This window comes from Diceros bicornis, chromosome 19, assembly GCF_020826845.1.
Source record: "Diceros bicornis minor isolate mBicDic1 chromosome 19, mDicBic1.mat.cur, whole genome shotgun sequence".
NCBI lineage: Eukaryota > Metazoa > Chordata > Mammalia > Perissodactyla > Rhinocerotidae > Diceros > Diceros bicornis.
In genome coordinates, this window is record NC_080758.1 from 24,496,183 (window position 1) to 24,514,664 (window position 18,482).

Here is an 18,482-nt window from a genome sequence, read left to right on the forward strand (position 1 = left end):
GTGATACAATTTTTACCTTTTGGAGAGCTCATGTTCCAGAATAGAAGACAGAGATTATTACACTACAGGGTGACAATGTTCTAATAAGGACTGTGAAACATGCTTTGGGAGCACAGAGGAGAGAATAAATAACTATGTATAGGAGAATCACAGATGGCTTCACAAAGGAGATAACATTTGAGCTTTCAAAAGATGAATAGGAGTTTGCCAAGGAGAGAAAAGCATATGACGTGAAATGGCATAACCAGGAAGCACAGGGTATTTTGAGAAAACAAGAGTGGTTTGGAGGGGCTGGAAGGTAGGATGAGAGAGGTGGAAGGTATTACAGATTGAATGTTTGTCCCCCCCCCCCCCCAACGCCCACCAATTCATGTGTTGAAACCTAATCTGCAGTGTGATGGTATTTGGAAGTGGGGCCTTTGGGAGGTGATTAGGTCATGAGGGTAGAGCACTCATGAATGGGATTAGGATTCTTATAAAAGAGACCCCAGAGAGCTCCCTCCCGCCTTCCGCCATGCGAGGACACTGAGAAGAGGGCCATCTATTAACCAAGAAGCAGGCGCTCACCAGACACTAAATATGCCAGCCTCCAAACTCTGGAATTCCCAGCCTCCAAAACTCTGAGAAATCATTGTTTGTCTTTTAAGCGACCCAGTCTATATTATTTTTGTTATAGCAGCCCAAATAGATGAAGATAGAGGGGTTGAAGATGAAGCTAGAGAAAAGATAGGCTGGTGCTGGATTGTGGAGGGTCTTGAACTCAATACTAAGGAGTTTGGATTTTGTCCTATGGACAGTGGAAGACTTAAAGAATTCTGAGCAGAAGACTGGCTTGTTTTAGAAAGAGCATTCTGATGGCAGCTTTTTGAGGGGCCAAAAGTGAGTAAGACCTGATTCTAGTAGTCCAGGTTAGAGCTGGTGAGGGCCTGAACTACTACGGTGGCAGCATTGATGAAAGTGGGTAATATAACATCTCAGAGCCTGAGTACATCTGGCTCACACTCCAAGATTTCACTCTTCTCCAGACTGGCTTCTTCCCATCCTCTTCTTTCCTTTTGTTCCCTAACCTGGGATAAGGCCTAGTCTGTCCTTGATTTGGACAGTGTCCAGGCCAAGTCCTTAAGCTTGAGGTCAGTGGGTCTCAACCTATCTGAAGCCGCATTTTTACAATGCAACTGAAAGGGGGAAAGAAGACTTCAGCAGCTTTCTGTCTACCAACCTTCAATAATTCCCCAGATATTTTACCACCTAAAGAACATACTCGTTCACCAGGCTCTAGAGGACCAATACAATGAAACCCCAGCCTACCTTTCCAGTCTCATTTTCCACCATTCCTCTATTCTCTAATCACGTGGGGCTAGCTATCCTTCCTAAAATTTACTCTGCTTTTTCCTAACTCTATGCCGTTATTTAAGCTGTTCTATGTTTCCTATCTGTGCATGGACATATCTTACCCATCAACAAACCCCACTTTCCACCCCCCAGATTCCTCTGATTCCCTTAGTTTTAGTAGAGGAGAAAAAGCATAAATTCTAGAACACAAAGTCATGGGTTTGAATCCTGGCTTTGCCACTTACTTTATTTACTTATTTTATTTTGTTTACTATCTTCACTAAGCATGTTTCCTAATCTAAAATGAGAACTCCTATCTTAGAAGATCTCAGTGAGTATTAAATGATAAGTGCAAGTTAAAGAATTCAAAAAACTATAAAGCAATATGTAAATGATAGCTACAATGGTAAATCACAACATAGCATTTTTATTTATATGTTTTTTCCAGTTTTTAGGATATCCTGTCTTGTGTTATTCTTATTTGTATATGTTTTATCTTCCCAAGTAAATAATGAGCTCCTCGAGGAGGATCATGTTTTAATCATTTTGTATCTTCCAAAGTACGTGGCATAATACCTTGTATATAGAAGTTACTGCTAAATGCTTACTGAACGAGTAAATAAATTGATAGTAAGAGATATAGTGAATATTTAGAGTTTGTTTTTCTTTTTGGTTTCTCAACATCTGAAACCTCTTCCTCTGTGTAATCTTAATGGGAGACAAGGTCCTACCTCCCACAAGAGAAGCCAAAGATACCTAAAGTTTTCCTTTTTCCCTCCTTGCAGGTAAGGCAAAGGCAAATGATCTAGGGTTGGTATTTTGGATTCTCCTACCAGGACTTTGAATCTTGAACAAATAAAGACACAGGGGAGAGAGTACAGTTCATTTAAGATGGCAGCATGCAGTGGTGATGGAGGTAGTGATTCCAGCTGTGGTATCCTTAACTCGACCATTCCTGTGTTATGACTTTGGCTGTGATCCCTGGATCTATTTTCTGAGCTTGATTACTGGCTTTCTCATCAACTCTGAGGATTATTGGATAACCTTCTAATATATTTATTTCCCCCTTAAATTGGCAGAATTGGTTTCTGTTCCTTGCAACTAAGAATCTTGGCAAATCTTTGGGGTAAGGGTTTAGAGAGCAGGAGAAAGCAGGGGACTTTCACTTTTCTCTTTGTAAACTTCTGTGTTACTATTGTTGCTGTATTCTGGCATTTTGAGGATTCTGAATTTAGCTCAATAAGATGGGAAATTTAAAAAACAGAACAATGACATCATTGTGTTTTTATTGCCATGTAGAGGATTAATTAGAACTCAGAGAAATTAGAGGCCAGGAGAATAGGAGCAGGCTATTGCCATGGTCCAGACAAAAGATTGAGAAAAGCTCTCAATTTGGAGACAGAGAGAGAGATTGTCAGTCACAGCGTGGGTTTTCTGGAAGTAGATGCTGAGACAGAGTTTGAAGTGCAAGATATTAACTGGTAGGAGGAAGAAGGATTGAATAGAGGGAGAAGGAAAACTGTAATGTAGATCTGACAAAGACCCAGCCAACCTGGCAAAGAGCTCTGGAGTGAATACTGCTCATCAGAATTGTCCTGCAGTGGGCCAGAATGGCGAACCTTTATACCCCTGCTTTGCTCAGTCACTGGATGAGGACAGCTCAGGATGAGCTGGGACCTTGTGCAGGACTGTTCTCTGCAGGTGAGGCAGACACCGAAGGAACTGAAGCAGCTAGAGGTTATCTGCTGGCTATACTCCCTGCAGCTCAACAGCAAATCTTTCCTTGAAGGTGGAACTGGGTGGCACACCTCCATGCCTTCCACGGAGAAATAGATGAATTATGATATCTTGAGCAAAAGCAATGGAGTGGAAAGGAGGGAATGGATGCTATAGATATTGTATTTTGTAGATGGGGATAAAGAGGGAGTAAATAAAGGTTAACACTGAGGTCTCTATATTGATATGATTTGATGGTAATTCTGTTTAACTGGTAGTAAACAACACAAGAGAGAGAACAGGTCTGGGGAGAAAGATAAGGAATTTAATTTTGAACATGTTGACTCTGAAATGTCTGCAGAATATTAAGATAGAGATGATTTACAAAAATCATTGCAAATGAGTGGTCTGGAGGTTAGCAGCAAGTGCTATATTTATTGAGTATACGTACATTATCTTACATATATTATCTTATTTAATACTTATAATGCCTCTCTGAGGTAGATATTGTTTTTATTATACCCTTTTTGTATATTTTATTATAGATTTTGTTTATGAAGAAACTGAGACTTGAAGAAGTTAAATGCCTGGCTCAAAGAAGTAAAACTTGAGTATGTCTGATGCCCAAATACATGCTTTTAAAGACAAGATTATATTGCTTCCCCGTGGAAACCACCACAGGTAGATGGTATTTGAAGCCATGGAAGTTAGTAGGTCACCCAGAAAGGGTATAGTTTAAAGGAGAACAAAAGAAGCCAAAAAATGGAATTCGAAGGAAGCCAACATTTCCAAGGTGAATTGAGTAAGAAGACATAGGCAAAGGGATTGACTGAGTGGCCAGAACAGTTTCTAAAAATTAGAAGTATGTTATATCAGAAGTTGGGGTAAAAAGAGAGTTCTAGTCCACAAAGTGAAATGTTGCAGATATCATGGAAGATGAAGGTTTCACAATTAGTGGTCACTGATGATCTTAGAGCAGCTTCTAGAGAAGTCAGACTGCAGTGGTTTGAAGAGTGAGTGGGAGATGAGAAACGAAGGGTATAGGCTACTTTTCCAGAAGTTTTGCAAAGTAGAGGAAATAATAATGCTTTATATGGAAATAAGGAATTTATTAATATTATTAACTAATCGATTAATTAATAACTCCTTGGTCCCATATTACTTGGATTTTACACTTCCATCATTTCTCTGGTTATTCCTTTCTGCCTCTAATTTGCCAGTGTCCCGTCCCAAGTCTGACACACCTGGAAGCACTGAATGTTGTTTATTTTGGTTGTGGATGACTTGTTTTATTTGGTTATATGTTTTGAATGCCTCAGGTGATTCTGTCTTTGGAGGATGGGCCGTAGACGCCCCTGCCCCAACTCTACCATCTGTTTTCCACAAAGATAGACAAGCATTCACTTCTCAGACCAATTCAGCAAAGCGTGCAAGTTCTCAGGTTCCTAGCAAACCAAGTACTCTGTCTCTCTAGCCTCCTCACCTCCCTTGCCCCAAACTCTTGGTGGACAGACCTGGGAGAAGAAAGGAGCTGCCACTCCAAATCTTCTGGTATATAATGTCCCAGATGGGGAATCTGTTTGGTTTTGCAGGACCTGCGATCTTCCCTTGCCAGCCCCCAACAGTCCAGCACGTTCCCAGAGGGGGCTGGAGAGTAATTAACACCGCCGTCCACCTGTGCACAGGAAGATGCCTACAGCCACACCAGCGATGATGAGACTGCCCACCAGGACGCCTAGGATCAGCGAAGCGTAGGAGCGGCCTGCTTGGCTCCCTGTAGAACACGCAAAGAGTTAGCCTGAAGAACATACCCCCAAGAAGTCCATGGTTTGTCAAACCTCAAGGAATTTCTGCCCCAAAGGAAGGAAACTAGTTCACCAACTGACTTAAGCTGTGTGTACTCTGACCCAAACCCCTAGCCCTGGGCCTCCTATTGCTCAAGGTATCCGTCCATTTGCTTGGAACCCGCCCAACACACAGGCCCCTCCCCCATCCCATCATACCTTTCACGTTTTTTGCGATGATGTGTTCCTGCACATACTGCACGCAGGTGTCCTGCAGGAATTCCAGCAGTTCATACCGAGTACGATTGTTGTCGTTGAGCTTTTGCAGGGTGTAGGTGACCACTTTGGAGTGTGCCTGGGGCCCTGCCACCCACAAGGCTGTCTCTGGCTGGAAACTCACAAAGGAGCTCCCATTCACAGCCACTTTGAAGAAGACACGGGCTTGAGAGCCGTCAGAAGGCAGTTCACAGCCCAGGAAGCAGCGAATGGTCAGAGGAACTGTGAATGGGGGATTCAGAGTCAGGGGGCTGTGTGGAGAAGGCGCCAGGTGTGGGGGGATGTCCAACAGGGGGAAGTGAATTTTCAGGGTTCAGGGAGAATCAGAGATAAGGCCTTCCGAAAGGGTCTACCCCGAGGTCATGCCAGCAGGAAGAGGGCCTGACGGAGGGCCCGTCAGCTAGGACACCCACTCCTCTCCGGCCTCAAGCTCCCACCCAGCAATCAGCAAAGAAAGGGGTCCTAGTGCCACTGGGCTCCCCAGAGCAGCCAGCTCACACAAGACCACGCCCACGGTGCCCCACGCCACGGTGCCCTCCCCGACCTCGGTCTCCCACGGGCCCGCCCCTGTCAAGTCTCGCCCCCAGGCCACGCCTCCCACCCGCCCCCACCAGCCCCGCCCAGGCCCCGCTCCCAGCTCCCGCTCAACTCACAGGCCACGCCCCGCTCCTTGTGCACCAGCTGCACGAAGCCGGAGAACTGGTTCAGGTACAGCTTCAGGTGGCTCTCCGTGATCGCCCAGCTCTCGGGGTCCTGCAGGGGCTCCAGCTGGCGGATCGTGACGTTGGTGTCCTGGCCTTGCAGCACGTGCGTCAGAAGCCCCCCCAGCGACGCGTTGCCCCGGTGCCACACTTGATCAGACTCGCGGAAGTAGGAGATCTGGAACATGTGGAGGTTCCGAGGGCCTGGGGGCAGGAGTCAGCGCGTTGGGCCCTGGCCGGCGTGGGAGGGGTCGGCGTGTAGCCAGAGATAATAACCCGCTAGCCAGAGGCCAGCTGCCCAGCTTCTCGGCCCTTCGTAAACTATAAAGTGTCCTCCCACACTTCCTCCCGTTTGATGCTCACAGTAGCCCTGCCAGGATAGCAAGACAGGGATTATTATTTTCGTTTTACAGATGAGGAAACTGAGTCCGGAAGAGCAGAAGCCACTTGCCTCAGGGTAATCCAGACAGTCAGTGGAAGAGCCACTCCAGTTTTCTTTCTCTCTCTCACCCCTTCCTCCCCTTATTTCCAGATGGTCAACAAATCTTGACCTACAGTAAAATTCCAATTGCATCTCCTGTTTCCTGTCTGCTCTGCCACGTCCCTATTTCAGGCTTCATAGGTTCTCATCTGGACTGGGGTAGTAACTTCCTTCCTCATCCCCCTGCCCTCATTTTTCAATTTCACACCTTCTAATCTGAGCTCCACCTGACCCAGAAATAAGATTGTGTCCTTCTCTTGTTTAAAATCCTCTAGTACACACTCCCCTGTCAATAATAATAATAATAGTAATAATAATAGCTAATAGCTATACAGTGCTTATTATGACCTGGGCACTGTACTTTACACACATTATCTTATTTGTACCTTCCTCCCATTAGCTTAATGCAGTAGCTACTATTATTAACCCCAGTCTATATGGGAAACAGGCTCAAATGATATACTAGAGCCAAGGTTTGAATGCAAGCAGTCCGAGTCCAGCACTCTTAGCTACTCAGCTATACTGCCTCCCCATAGGATATATGTCCACAGAATCAGGTCCAAAGTCTTTAGCCCAGCATTCAAGGCTGCTGGAGACTGGGACCCAGCTGTCTTTTCCAGCCTCTTTCCCGTGCTTAAATATATCAAACTACTTGGAGTTCCTCATGCTGCCTTTTGGCTGACACGTGAATAGCATGTCAGGGTTGCTTTGCCTCCTGGCAAACTTCTATTCATGCTTCAAGACCCAGCTTAGTTGCCCTCTCCTTGGAGAAGTTTTCCTGTTGCCTCTCCTCTTTACCCTCCCAGACACTGTGGATCTGTTTCAAAGACCCCAGATTCTACGTAACTGTCTCCAAACACATAGGCTACGCTGGGCTCCTCTAGGCTATAGAATCATGTCCGGTTATCTCTGCCTCTTACACTCAGTAAGGGCCTGGCACAGAGTTGGTGCCCAGAAAATGTTTGAGGAGGGGATGAGTCTGGGGTTGTAAATCTGTGTGTGCGAATGTGTCTTGTCCATGTCCGCATTGGGGAAATTGTGCTCTGTGTCTGCAGGTGTGAATAAGTATATCTGTGTGGTTAACCATAGACAAAGTTTTGTTTTGTTTTTTTGTTTTTTTTTTTGTGAGGAAGATCAGCCCTGAGCTAACATCCATTGCCAATCCTCCTCCTTTTTTTTCCCCAAAGCCCAGCAGATAGTTCTATGTCATAGTTGCACATCTTTCTAGTTGCTGTATGTGGGACGTGGCCTCAGCATGGCCCGAGAAGCGGTGCGTTGGTGCGCGTCCGGGATCCGGACCCGGGCCACCAGCAGCGGAGCGCGTGCACTTAACTGCTAAGCCACGGGGTCGGCCCAACCGTAGACAAAGTTTTTAACTGCTCTGCGCCCCAGTCTCCTCCTCTGTAAAATGGAGAAAATAATATATCCACCTTGTAGAGATTTTGTGGAGGTTAAATTAGTCAATACGTGTATTAGCCATACTGAGCACTCACTGAATACTGGTTATTATTTGCTCCCTCTCTGAGGGTGAGACTGAAGCTATAGAGATCGTGGGAGAGGGGAGAGAAGGCCCTCGGGCAGTTACAATGCCGGGCAATAACACCCCTTCTCTGCTTAAATGGAGCCACTTCAGGCAGCCTGACCCCCCCCCCCCGAATTCTCCCATTGAGCACAGCTTCTCTTTCTCCCAAGTTTCACCTCACCAGCTGCCCCCAATCTGCCTCCACCTTCTCTAGTCTCCTCTTCTGCCTCACATATCTTAGCCTTAGTCTTTCCTCAAGTCTTCCAGTGTCTTCCCATTCCTTGCATCTGTCATCTCATCTCTGAGTCTCCTCCCATCTTTCCTAGACTTACCTCCATCCACTATCACCCTCAGCTCTCCCTTCCCAGACTTCACTCCATCTCTCCCCTCTCCCCAAGGCTAGTTCCCTAATCCTTTCTATCTGTCCGTTTCCCATTTTTCCAGTCCTGTTCCCCCCCGCCTGTCCCCAGCCTCCTCCATCTCCCCCATTCTTCCTTGCTTTGGCTTTGGCACACAAAACAGCCCCCAGGACCTTGCCTGCCCTAGAGAAAGATCCAGTCGCCCTCAGACACAGACACTGTGGGGTAGGGTCTCCTCTGGTCTTGCCCATGTACCCAAATAGGCTGAGAGTCTCCAGAACCACCCTGAGGCAGGAGAGCTGCCGTCAACTCACCATCTGAGGCTTCCTGGCTACAAAGGGCCCAACCGGACAGGAGCAGTACAGGCAGCAGAGACAGCAATGTTGTCAACATCCTGGGGCTGAAGTTCTTGACCCCACCTGGGCTCCCGGCTCTGGCAGACTGGAGGCTCCGGCTGGCTGCAGCCTATGGGAAAAAGAAATGAGGACTGTCTGGGAGGGGAGGAGGCAGAACGGAGGAGGCTGGAAGGTGGCCAGGGGATAGGAGGAGGAAGAGGGCGTCAGGCTTATAAAGTGTTATTCCTACAGTGTCTCATTTCCTACTAGGGGGCTGGCCTCCCTCTGCCCTCCCTCTGCCCCGCCCTGCATTGAGCTCTCCTGCCCAGACCTGCCTTTTCCCTTTTCCCTGTGCCACTTCGGAGGAACAGGGAGCGGAAAAGGGAGAGAAGGGCTTGGAGAAAAGTCCTGCCCTCGCTGAGTCAGGGGGTGGGGCGTTTGCTTTAAACTTAGAGCAGACTCTAGGGTGTAGAGTATCAATAATTAGCAGATTACTGATGGAGAAACTGAGACCCAGAGAGGTGCAGAGACTTGCCCAAAGTTTATACGTCATGTGGTGACAGATCTGAGATTAGAATTCAGTTTCCAGCATGCTTTTATCAGAATTTTAAGTAAATCGTAATTACACAATCAGGGATCTTATTCTCAGAAATAGTGCCAAAATGAGTATAAAGCAGCTCACTGCAGCATTGTTTGTAATAGGAGAGAATTAGGAACAATCTAAATCTCAGTAGAGGATTAGTTACTCAAAGCAATATTTTTCAAACTGAGGTCACAATCTATTAGTGGACAATGAAAACAATTTAGCAGGTCGTGACAAGCAGGTTTGGTTTTTTAATGAAACAGAACAGAATAAAAATTTTCAGTGTATCACCCTTAGTAAAGGTGAGCATTATTTCATAAAATATTTGTTCAGTTGTCTACGTGTGTGTTTCGGTTTTGTGCATTTATGTTTCTATTATGGGTTTGGACAGCAGTGTAAAACTTATTTTTACTCTAGGAAGCAAGTAGAAAAACTTGAAAGTCAATCCCCTAAACTATGATAATCCGTACTGAAGAACACTATGCAGTTAAAAAAAACCCTCCCCTGCCTAATCCCCACTCTATTTTCATCATATTACTACCTGAAATTATATTACTTATTCATTTACATGTTTATTGTCTGAATGTCCCACCACAATGTAAGCTCCATGAGGATAGAGGCTGTCCATCTTGTTTGCTACTGTGCCTAGAATAGCACACATAATAAATAATATCATAATAAATAAATAATAAATATCAGCTAAATGGATGACTGAATGAGATAGTTACAATGTGCGTAGCTCTCCAAGAGTAAGCTGCAGAACGTTATGTACACACTTAGAACCATTTATGTATCAACCACACACACAACAACTAAACAACCTATTTCTTTATGGGAGTAAAAGAATCTGGAAGGATGTACATCAAATACAGCAGTGGTTTATCTCCAGGGAGAGACCTCAGATTAAGAGTGTATATAAGTGTGTGTGTGTTTGTGTGTGTGTGTTTGTGTGTGTGTGTGTCTGTGGTGTGTTGGGGGTGGCAACCTTGTGAAAAGCTTTATCACTCTATTTTGTGAAGGATTTTATCAGTCTATGTGTATTGTTCGAAATTTTTACATCTATATGTGATCATATATTTCTTGTTGAATTAAAAATAAAAGTTTATGTAATACTATGATAGAAGAGAGTGGCAGATCATTATGAGCTGATATATTGACATGAGACATTGACAAGTGAAAAAAGAAAGTATGGAGCAATACATGTAGTATAATTCCATCTATTTTTAATTTAAAATTTTACTTCGGTCCAAGTAATGCATATATAATTCCATTCTCATATTGAAAAAAAGTTTTATGTGTGTATCTGGGTAGTATCTGTATACACAGAGGAAAAATGCCTGGAAGGGTACTGTCAATAGAGATTACCTCTGGGGAATGGGATTGGTAAAGGGCTGAGGGGGGATTTTAATTTTTTATCCTATATACTGTTCCTTGGAGGGAGAGTTGATGTCACAGTGGAATTGGGCCAAACCCTGGATACCTTCGAGGCTCCCGTTCTCTTAACTGAATATATGCAAGAGTGTCCATGCTCACCTCTCAGTTGTTGCAAACTAGATAAGAAGTTACATCAAAGTCTTTTTCCAGCTCACCAAAATGGTCTAGTTGGAAGAAGAATGGGGGCCTTGTTTCCCTGGACTGGGACGCAGGAAAAGTAGAAGGACTTAAGTCACTGCCAATTATATTGTCTTGCCTTTTATAAAAGATTATTATGAAATATTTCATATTTAAAGAATTATTTCACGCTTGAAGAATTCTATTACAAACATACATGTCCCCACCACCCAGCATAAGAAATAAAATATTATCAATATAATTGAAGCCCCTGGTGTACTCCTCCCCAATTGTGTCTCTCTCTCCCACTGCCTGGACCCCCAAAGTAACCACTAATCGGAATTTGCTATTTTCATTTCCTTACATTTCTGTATACTTATACTATATATACATATATCCTTAAGCATTAAAGTGATATTTTGAGCTTTATATAAATGGTATTGAAGTGCACATATTCCTCTGTAACTTGCTTTTTTCACCTAACATATTAAGATTCATCCATGCTGCTATGTGTAGGTCCATTAATTTCTGAAGCTTAGTAATATGCCATCTTATGAATATACCACAATTTATTTATCCATTCTCCTGTTGTTAGACATTAAAGTTTTTTTCCCAGTTTTTCACAATTACAAACAGTGCTGGTATGAACGTTCTCGTATACGTTTTCTTGTGCATATGTGGGAGAGTTTTGTAGGTGCCAACCTGGGAGCGGAATTGCTGAGTCATAGGGTACATAAATCTTCAATTTTACTAGATATTGCCAAACTGTGTTACAAAAAGATTGGGCCAATCTACATTCCCAGCAGTGCGTGGGAGTTCCCTCGCTCCACATCCTTGCCAACCCTTGGCATTCTCAGATGGTCGGGTGTAAAATGGCACTTCATTTTGGTTTTACTTTGCTTTGTCTAATTCCTAGTGAGTTTGTGCATCTTTTTGCTTTGCCTTTTTTCTTCATTGAGAGCTTGAAGGGTGCTTTGGGATGGAGGATAATAATGTATATAATTGAACCAATTTGGAATTTTTTTTTAATTTAATTTTTTCCCCCCACAAAGCCCCACTAGATAGTTGTACATCACAGCTGCACATCCTTCTAGCCGCTGCATGTGGGACACAGCCTCAGCATGGCCAGAGAAGCGGTGCGCGGGTGCGCGCCCGGGATCCGAACCCAGGCCGCCAGCAGCGTAGCGCGCGCACCTCACCGCTAAGCCACGGGCCGGCCCCCGATTTGGAATTGAGTGCTGTTGGTCTTCAATCTAAGCAGAAAGGGCCTGGGTCACTGGGGTTAAAGTGGGTCCACACCACCATCCACAGAGCTGATTAAAGAGAGATCTTTCCCACCCAGCTAAGATCTGTCATGGACAGAGGTGGCAACAGCAACAGCTATTTCTCAAGCACCCTCTTGACACACCAGTGCCCTGAAAATTAAATAGCAGAGACAACAATTATTATTATGGGTAGCATTTATCATGGCTAGGAACAGTGTTAAGCTCTTTACATAAATAATCTCACTTTACTCATCTGCCAGTCCTACACGGTGGGTTTCATTAACATCATTTTACTAATAAAGAAACTGAGGCTCTGAGAGGGTAAGTGACTTACCTAAGGTCACATAGCAAAAGCTATAATTTAAACCCACGTCTCTCTGATGCCAAAGTTTGTGAATTTAACCACCACATAGTATCTCAAAGATTTTTGGGGATTACTCTCCATCAATACATTTTTGAACACATACTTCCAACATGCTTGAATATTTATGTTATATATAAAACATGCCAAAAATTTATACTATATGCTGGGGCTTTATATTTATCACTTCCTCTGGGGCCGATAGCACTAGCCTCATTGTCTCTATGGTACAGATGAGATGATTAAAGCCTAGAAAAGCTAAGTAACTTGCCCAAGGTCACACAGCTTGGAAGTGCAGAGCAGACATTTGAATTGAAAGAGGATGGGGGTATGGGGTTGGGTACAGGGAAAGCGAAGAGAGTACTGGGGGCAGGGAAGCTGGTGAGTGGGACAGCTTGAAAGGTGTCCCCTTTTCCCCTTCTAAACCCAGAATTGGGAGTGGGGAAGAGAAAAGAAATCTGTGGTTGGAGCCAGAGCCTATGCTGCATCTGGTCTGAGTGGCTGAGGGGCAGAAAACCACAGAGTAGAGTGGGCACAGGGCCAGCAGCTGGGATTTGACTGAGGCCTAAAGAATGAGGTTCCTATTGAGCAAAGGGAAGTGAAGGAAGCAAGTGGTGGCATTTCCCACTTCAGAGAGCACATGCCAGAGGAAGATAAGGGAGACAGGAAGCTGAGCGGGGGCCGGTGTAGCCCCAGTGGGTGAAGAGAGGCCCTGCCAGGAGCCGGGCTGAGCCAGGGACTGGCAGTGTGCCCAGCTGGACTTCAGAGGACCGGCCCCCTCCCTCCCCTGTGAGCCACTGAAGAGAGGCAGTTTAACCAACCAGACCCAACTCAGATAACAATGGAGTGTGGGCCCTGAAGAGCTCACCTCGCCCTTAGGACATGGAATAATATCAGTAACATGTATTGGGAGCTTACAGTGTGCTAGGCACTGTATTAAGTCAGCAGAGTATATGTGTTTTATTTGCACTAGTGCCCTTTGAAAAGTATGAAGAAACAGACATTATTCCTTTTTTACAGATGAGGACACAGAGGCACAGAACAGTGAACAGACCTGCTCAAAGACACTTAATTAGTAAAGGACAGAGCTGGGACTCAAACCCAGGTGAGTTGGACTCCAAAACATGCTGTCTTAACTATTAGACCATCCTATGAGGATAAATGAGATGACTCATACAGAATGCCAGAACACAGTATGTACTCAGTAGGTGGGAGAGAAAAGAGAGGAGCTTGGCTCTTGGAACAGCAAACAGAACTGACCCTGCAGCAGGAAGAATGGAGGGTAGATATTAAATATGATTTCCTGAAGGGGAGGCAAAGAATAGATATGAGTCTTAATCAGGATTTTCTCCTGTAGACACTAACATACCTCAATTTAGGGAACATGAAAAGAAGTCCCGTAAAGTCAGGATGATTCTAACCCTTGCCTGCCCAGCAAGTGGTGGGAACCTGGTATTCCTGGCTTGGCTCCTACCACTCTTTCCAGCCTTATCTTTCCATGCATTCCAGTCGCAGCCAGATCTGCTCATCCTGGTTTCCTGAACACAGAGCACACAAATATTATCTTTTCACTTTCTTTATCTTGTCTTTAGATAAACAGAAGTTCCTAATTTTAAGCAGGTCAACTTTATCAATCTTTTCCATTAGTTCATGCTTTTTGTGCTTTGTTTAAGAGATCCTTCCCTACCCTGGGATCAAGAAGATATTCTTCTATTTATTTTCAAAAGCTTTATAGTTTTGTCTTTCACTGGCAGGTGTATGGTGTGAAGTAGAGGTCAAGATTAGTTTCTTTTATGTGGCTAGCCAATTGTTCTAGCACCACTTATCAAAAGTCTGCCCTTCCGTACTGATTTGCAGTGACATCTCTGACTTACAGTAAATGTGTCCATTCTGTTTCAATGGCTTTTTTTTTTCTCCCTGCACTAATGCCATGTTATCTCAATTAGTATAGTTTTATAATACATCTTCATATCTTGTACATTAAATCTTTCCACTTTGTTCTTCAAGAGTGTCTTGGCTATTTTTGTATATTGAACTTCTATACATAAATTTTAGAATCACTTTATCAGGTTGGTTTTGTATCTAGAAACCCTAATAAACTCTTTTATTTATTCCAATAATTATTTGTAGATTCTTTTGGATTTTCTATATGCATAATCATATCATATATCACTAGTAGATATGACAGTTTTATTTCCTCCTTTCTAATTTTTGTACAGTTTCTTTATCTTAACTTATTGTTCTGACTACAACCTCTAGTAACAATGTTGAATAGAAATGATGATAGAAGATACAAGAGAGTATTCTTGTCATTTTTCTGGTTTAAAAAGGAAAGCTTTCAATGTTTTACCATTAAATATGATGTTTGCTGTATGTTTTCTTTTTAAATAGATATCCTTTATCAGATTAAGGAAGGTTCTTTTTATTCCTAGTTTGCTGAGTTTTTATCATAAATATTTTGAGTTTTTCAAATTCTTCTTCATTATCTAATGAGGTGATAATGTGATTTATTATCTTTAATTTGTTAATGTGGCAAATACATTAAGTTTCTAGTGTTACACTAACCTTGTGTTGCTGAGATAAAACAACTTCTTCATGAGGTGTTATCCTTTTTACATACATTTTACTCTTATGCTATTTTTCTCCAAACTTCTCCAAATCCTCCCACTCCAATCCTCTAAAGTCCAGCTCAGATATCACCTCCTTCTGAAAGCCTTCCGAGGTGCCCCCAGCTAGAAGTGATCTCACACTCTTCTCATGAAACCAATAGAACTTTCCCTCCTACTGTAGCTACATTGTCACATTCTATCCCCTTGTCTTCTCTTCTGGACTATAAACTCCTGGAGGGCATCTTTGTGCTCTCTTCTCAGCCTGCTCCCTCCACCTGGGACCCAGAGTAGAGGTGATATAGAGAGTAACAGAGGATGAGGCCATGGGCTCTGGGGTAAAGCCATCTGGGTTCACATCTCAGCTCTGCCACTTGGTAGCTGTTGGATTTAGGGCATGCCACTGGCCTCTTTGAGCCCATCGGTAAAATAGGAAGAACAATAGTACCTGTGTACAGAGTTGTTGTGAGAATGAAATGAGATAATATAAATGAATCACCTCGCACAGCTCTGGGCACATACTATTTTTGTTAGCTTAGTCCATAGCAATTGCCACTACAATCTATGCTTCTGCTACTATGAACCGCTCACAAGTTATTTCTAGTAGCTTCTGAGAGCCATCTTTCCTCCTTCCTTTATTTCCTCTAGAGCTGTTCATGTGTTGCCTCATTCTTTTATTCAATGGGCATTTCTTGAGCACTTACTATGTCTAGGACCTGAAGCAGACAGGATCCCTTTTCAGGAAGCAGAAGATCAAGTAGGGCAGAAAGACATATAACCAGACAGTGATAATACAGTATGGTAAGTATTAAAATAGAGGGCCAGGGAGGTGGAGGACTGGGGCTGGGGAGCATAGCGGGCATCTGGGGAGAACAGAGTCCTCTAACTTAACCTGGGGTCAGAGAAGACATCTCAGAGGTGGTGATGCCTAAGCTGGTCCTGCAGGACAATTTAGGGGTACAGGTGGGGGTAAGGCAGAAGGCGTGGGGAAAAGTTATTGCAGATAGAGGGAGAAGAAGGTGCAAAAAAATATGAGAGGAGAAAGAATATAATATATTTGAGAAATTGGTAGTACTTAAGTATAGTCAAAACGGAACAGATGGTTTTGTTAGAGGGAGAAGTGATGTGAAGGTGTAAGCAGGAGTCTGATGAAGAGCGTGTCATGCTACACTAGGAACTGAGACTTTATCTTGAGATGATTCTCACCCTCTTCTTTGGCCCACCTAACATCTATTAGAATAGGTGGAAGACTTCCCTGACTTCATGCTCACAAGTCTGGGTTAGATAGTCCCTCTGTTCTACTATAGCCCTCTCTTTCCCCTCCTCACAGCCCTTACTTCTTTCCATGATAATTGTCTGTTTAAGCACCTGTCTTCCACACCAAAAGCTGTGAGGGCAGGGAATGTGTTTTAACATTTCTGTATTACTTGCAGCCTAACAGAGTATCTGGCACACAGTAAGTGCTCAATAGTTGTTTATGGATGAATAAATAAATAAATAGGACGTTCAGGGAAGGAGAGAAAATTTTGACTAGCAAAGTGCCTGGCACACAACTGGCACTGAAAAAATTATTTCATCTTTTTGTACCTCAGCTTTCTCATCTGGAGAATGGGGATAAAATAGAAACTATCTCAAAGGGGTATCATGGGTCTGTGAATTGTTTAACCGGGGGTCTGACACTTATCGTCAAGGATAATTCTCAATATGTTAAAAACATAATTCTCATTCAAATAGACAGTGAGCATGGGTCAAAGTTTCATTTAACTCATTAATAAGGAGACTAGCAGGATGACAAAGCCAGTCCAAAACAATATAAAAACTGGAGTTTTTATAGTCAATGAAAAAGAAAATATTGAAATGAGATTGCTAAAATCAATTATAAAATGGATTGATGTCCTAAAGGGTAATAAAACCATAACCTTTAGGATTATCTTCTCTACTAGACAGAAAAGAAAATCATCACACCTTATTACTTACAGAATTGTAAAATGTCTGGGCCCTAATCAATTGTGTAAATAACGTTAAATTTTTCTTCAGAGGCAGATGATTCTGAAGTAGACTTGCTAGTCAATGCTTTATTATGACATCAAAAGGTCACACGCTCATCTTTTTATTTTAACATGTAAAAGTAACATGTTTTGGATAGTTTTTCTTAACACTAGTAAGCTTAATTTAATAGATACTGCTGTTATTATTACAGTATAAGACTCTCAATAAATGTTTTCTGAAAGGATTTTTCATTCTGTTAGACTTTTCCTTCTCTCCAGCAGCAGAGTTTGGGGGCTACAGGGCACAAAGGCTAAGGGGGGAACCCTGTAGGACACCTATGCTCTTCCCTCCCTCAGCCTGGGGTGGTGTTGGGCTAATTCTGTATCATCAAATAGGCAGAGAAAGTATCTGCTTTGGACATCAGCAAAGCAGGTACTCTTCCCCTCACTAAGGACATATTTTCTTTGAAAGAACTGGATATTTCCAGAAAGGCACTGAACTAGACACCATGGGAAAAAATCAGAAATTTGTTGGACCACTATCCATTAATATTTTCTCATTTTTTAATTTTAAAGAATTGTGGTAAAATACATATAATATAAAATTTACCATCCTAACCATTTTAAGTATACAGTTTTGTGGTGTTAAGTACAGTCACATTGTTGTGCAACCATCCCCACTATCCATGTCCAGAACTCTTTTCATCTTGCAAAACTGAAACTCTGTACATATTAAACAATAATCCATTGCCCCATCCCTAGCCCCTGGCAACCACCCTTCTACTTTCTGTCTCTATGAATTTGACTACTCTAGGTACCTCATAAAAGTGGTATCATACAGTATTTGTTCTTTTGTGGCTGGCTTATTTTATTTAGCATACTGTCCTCAAGGTTCAGGCATGTTGTAGGACATGTCAGAATTTCCTTCCTTCTTAAGGTTGACTAATATTCAATTATATTTATATCACATTTTGTTTATCCATTCATCCATTGATGAACACTTGCAGTGCTTTCACCTTTTGGCTATTGCCTCCATTTATCTTATCATACAGGATTATTTTTTTGAATGGCACCATTTTCAGGGTCTGAGACCTCAAAGATTATAATCTGGCTCAGAGTCTGGGGCTGACCAGACTATGAGAGCATCTGTGGTCACTTCTTGATTCTGTACTTTTGCCTAAATTCAACCAGCATGGCTAGTTTCTCTAGGCAGATTTAGCACAGGTCCGGGTTCGCTTGGAACATGAGTGTTATAAAAGGTGTTGTGGGGCTCTGACCAAGGAGTCGTTGCTCTAAATGTTTGCACATACTGGGGACAGAGGATATTCAAGCATTTCTACAAAGCAACGGGTGAGAAATTTCCCAGGAAGAAACTAGCTATTTCTTGGCAGTCCAAAAGTATGCAGTACTCAATCTCTGCTCTGGGAGTTGGGAGCATCTGCTTGAACCACATGACCTCCAGATTTTGAAAAAGAAATTCCCAGATACTTCCATGCTAAGAGTAGTCAAGAGTACTGAGTTGAAGGAGAACTAAAATGGCTTGGCTTTCACCTTCAGGGAATTGAACTTTTTATTTTTTCTATCAAAAAGGAAGGAAATGTTGACCCTAGAATCACATGAAG

General features: G+C 43.0%; 1 protein-coding gene across 1 annotated transcript; it reads right to left on the reverse strand.

Moving 5' to 3' along the window:
- Positions 1-615: 615 nt before the first annotated feature.
- Positions 616-8,733, reverse strand: PROCR (protein C receptor). Its single transcript, XM_058562830.1, has 4 exons — positions 8,486-8,733; positions 5,762-6,013; positions 5,052-5,330; positions 616-4,822 (listed from the first exon to the last, which is right to left on the reverse strand). The coding sequence occupies exons 1-4, from the start codon at positions 8,562-8,564 to the stop codon at positions 4,707-4,709; spliced, it is 726 nt and encodes a 241-aa protein (XP_058418813.1). The 5' UTR covers positions 8,565-8,733; the 3' UTR covers positions 616-4,706.
- Positions 8,734-18,482: the final 9,749 nt, after the last annotated feature.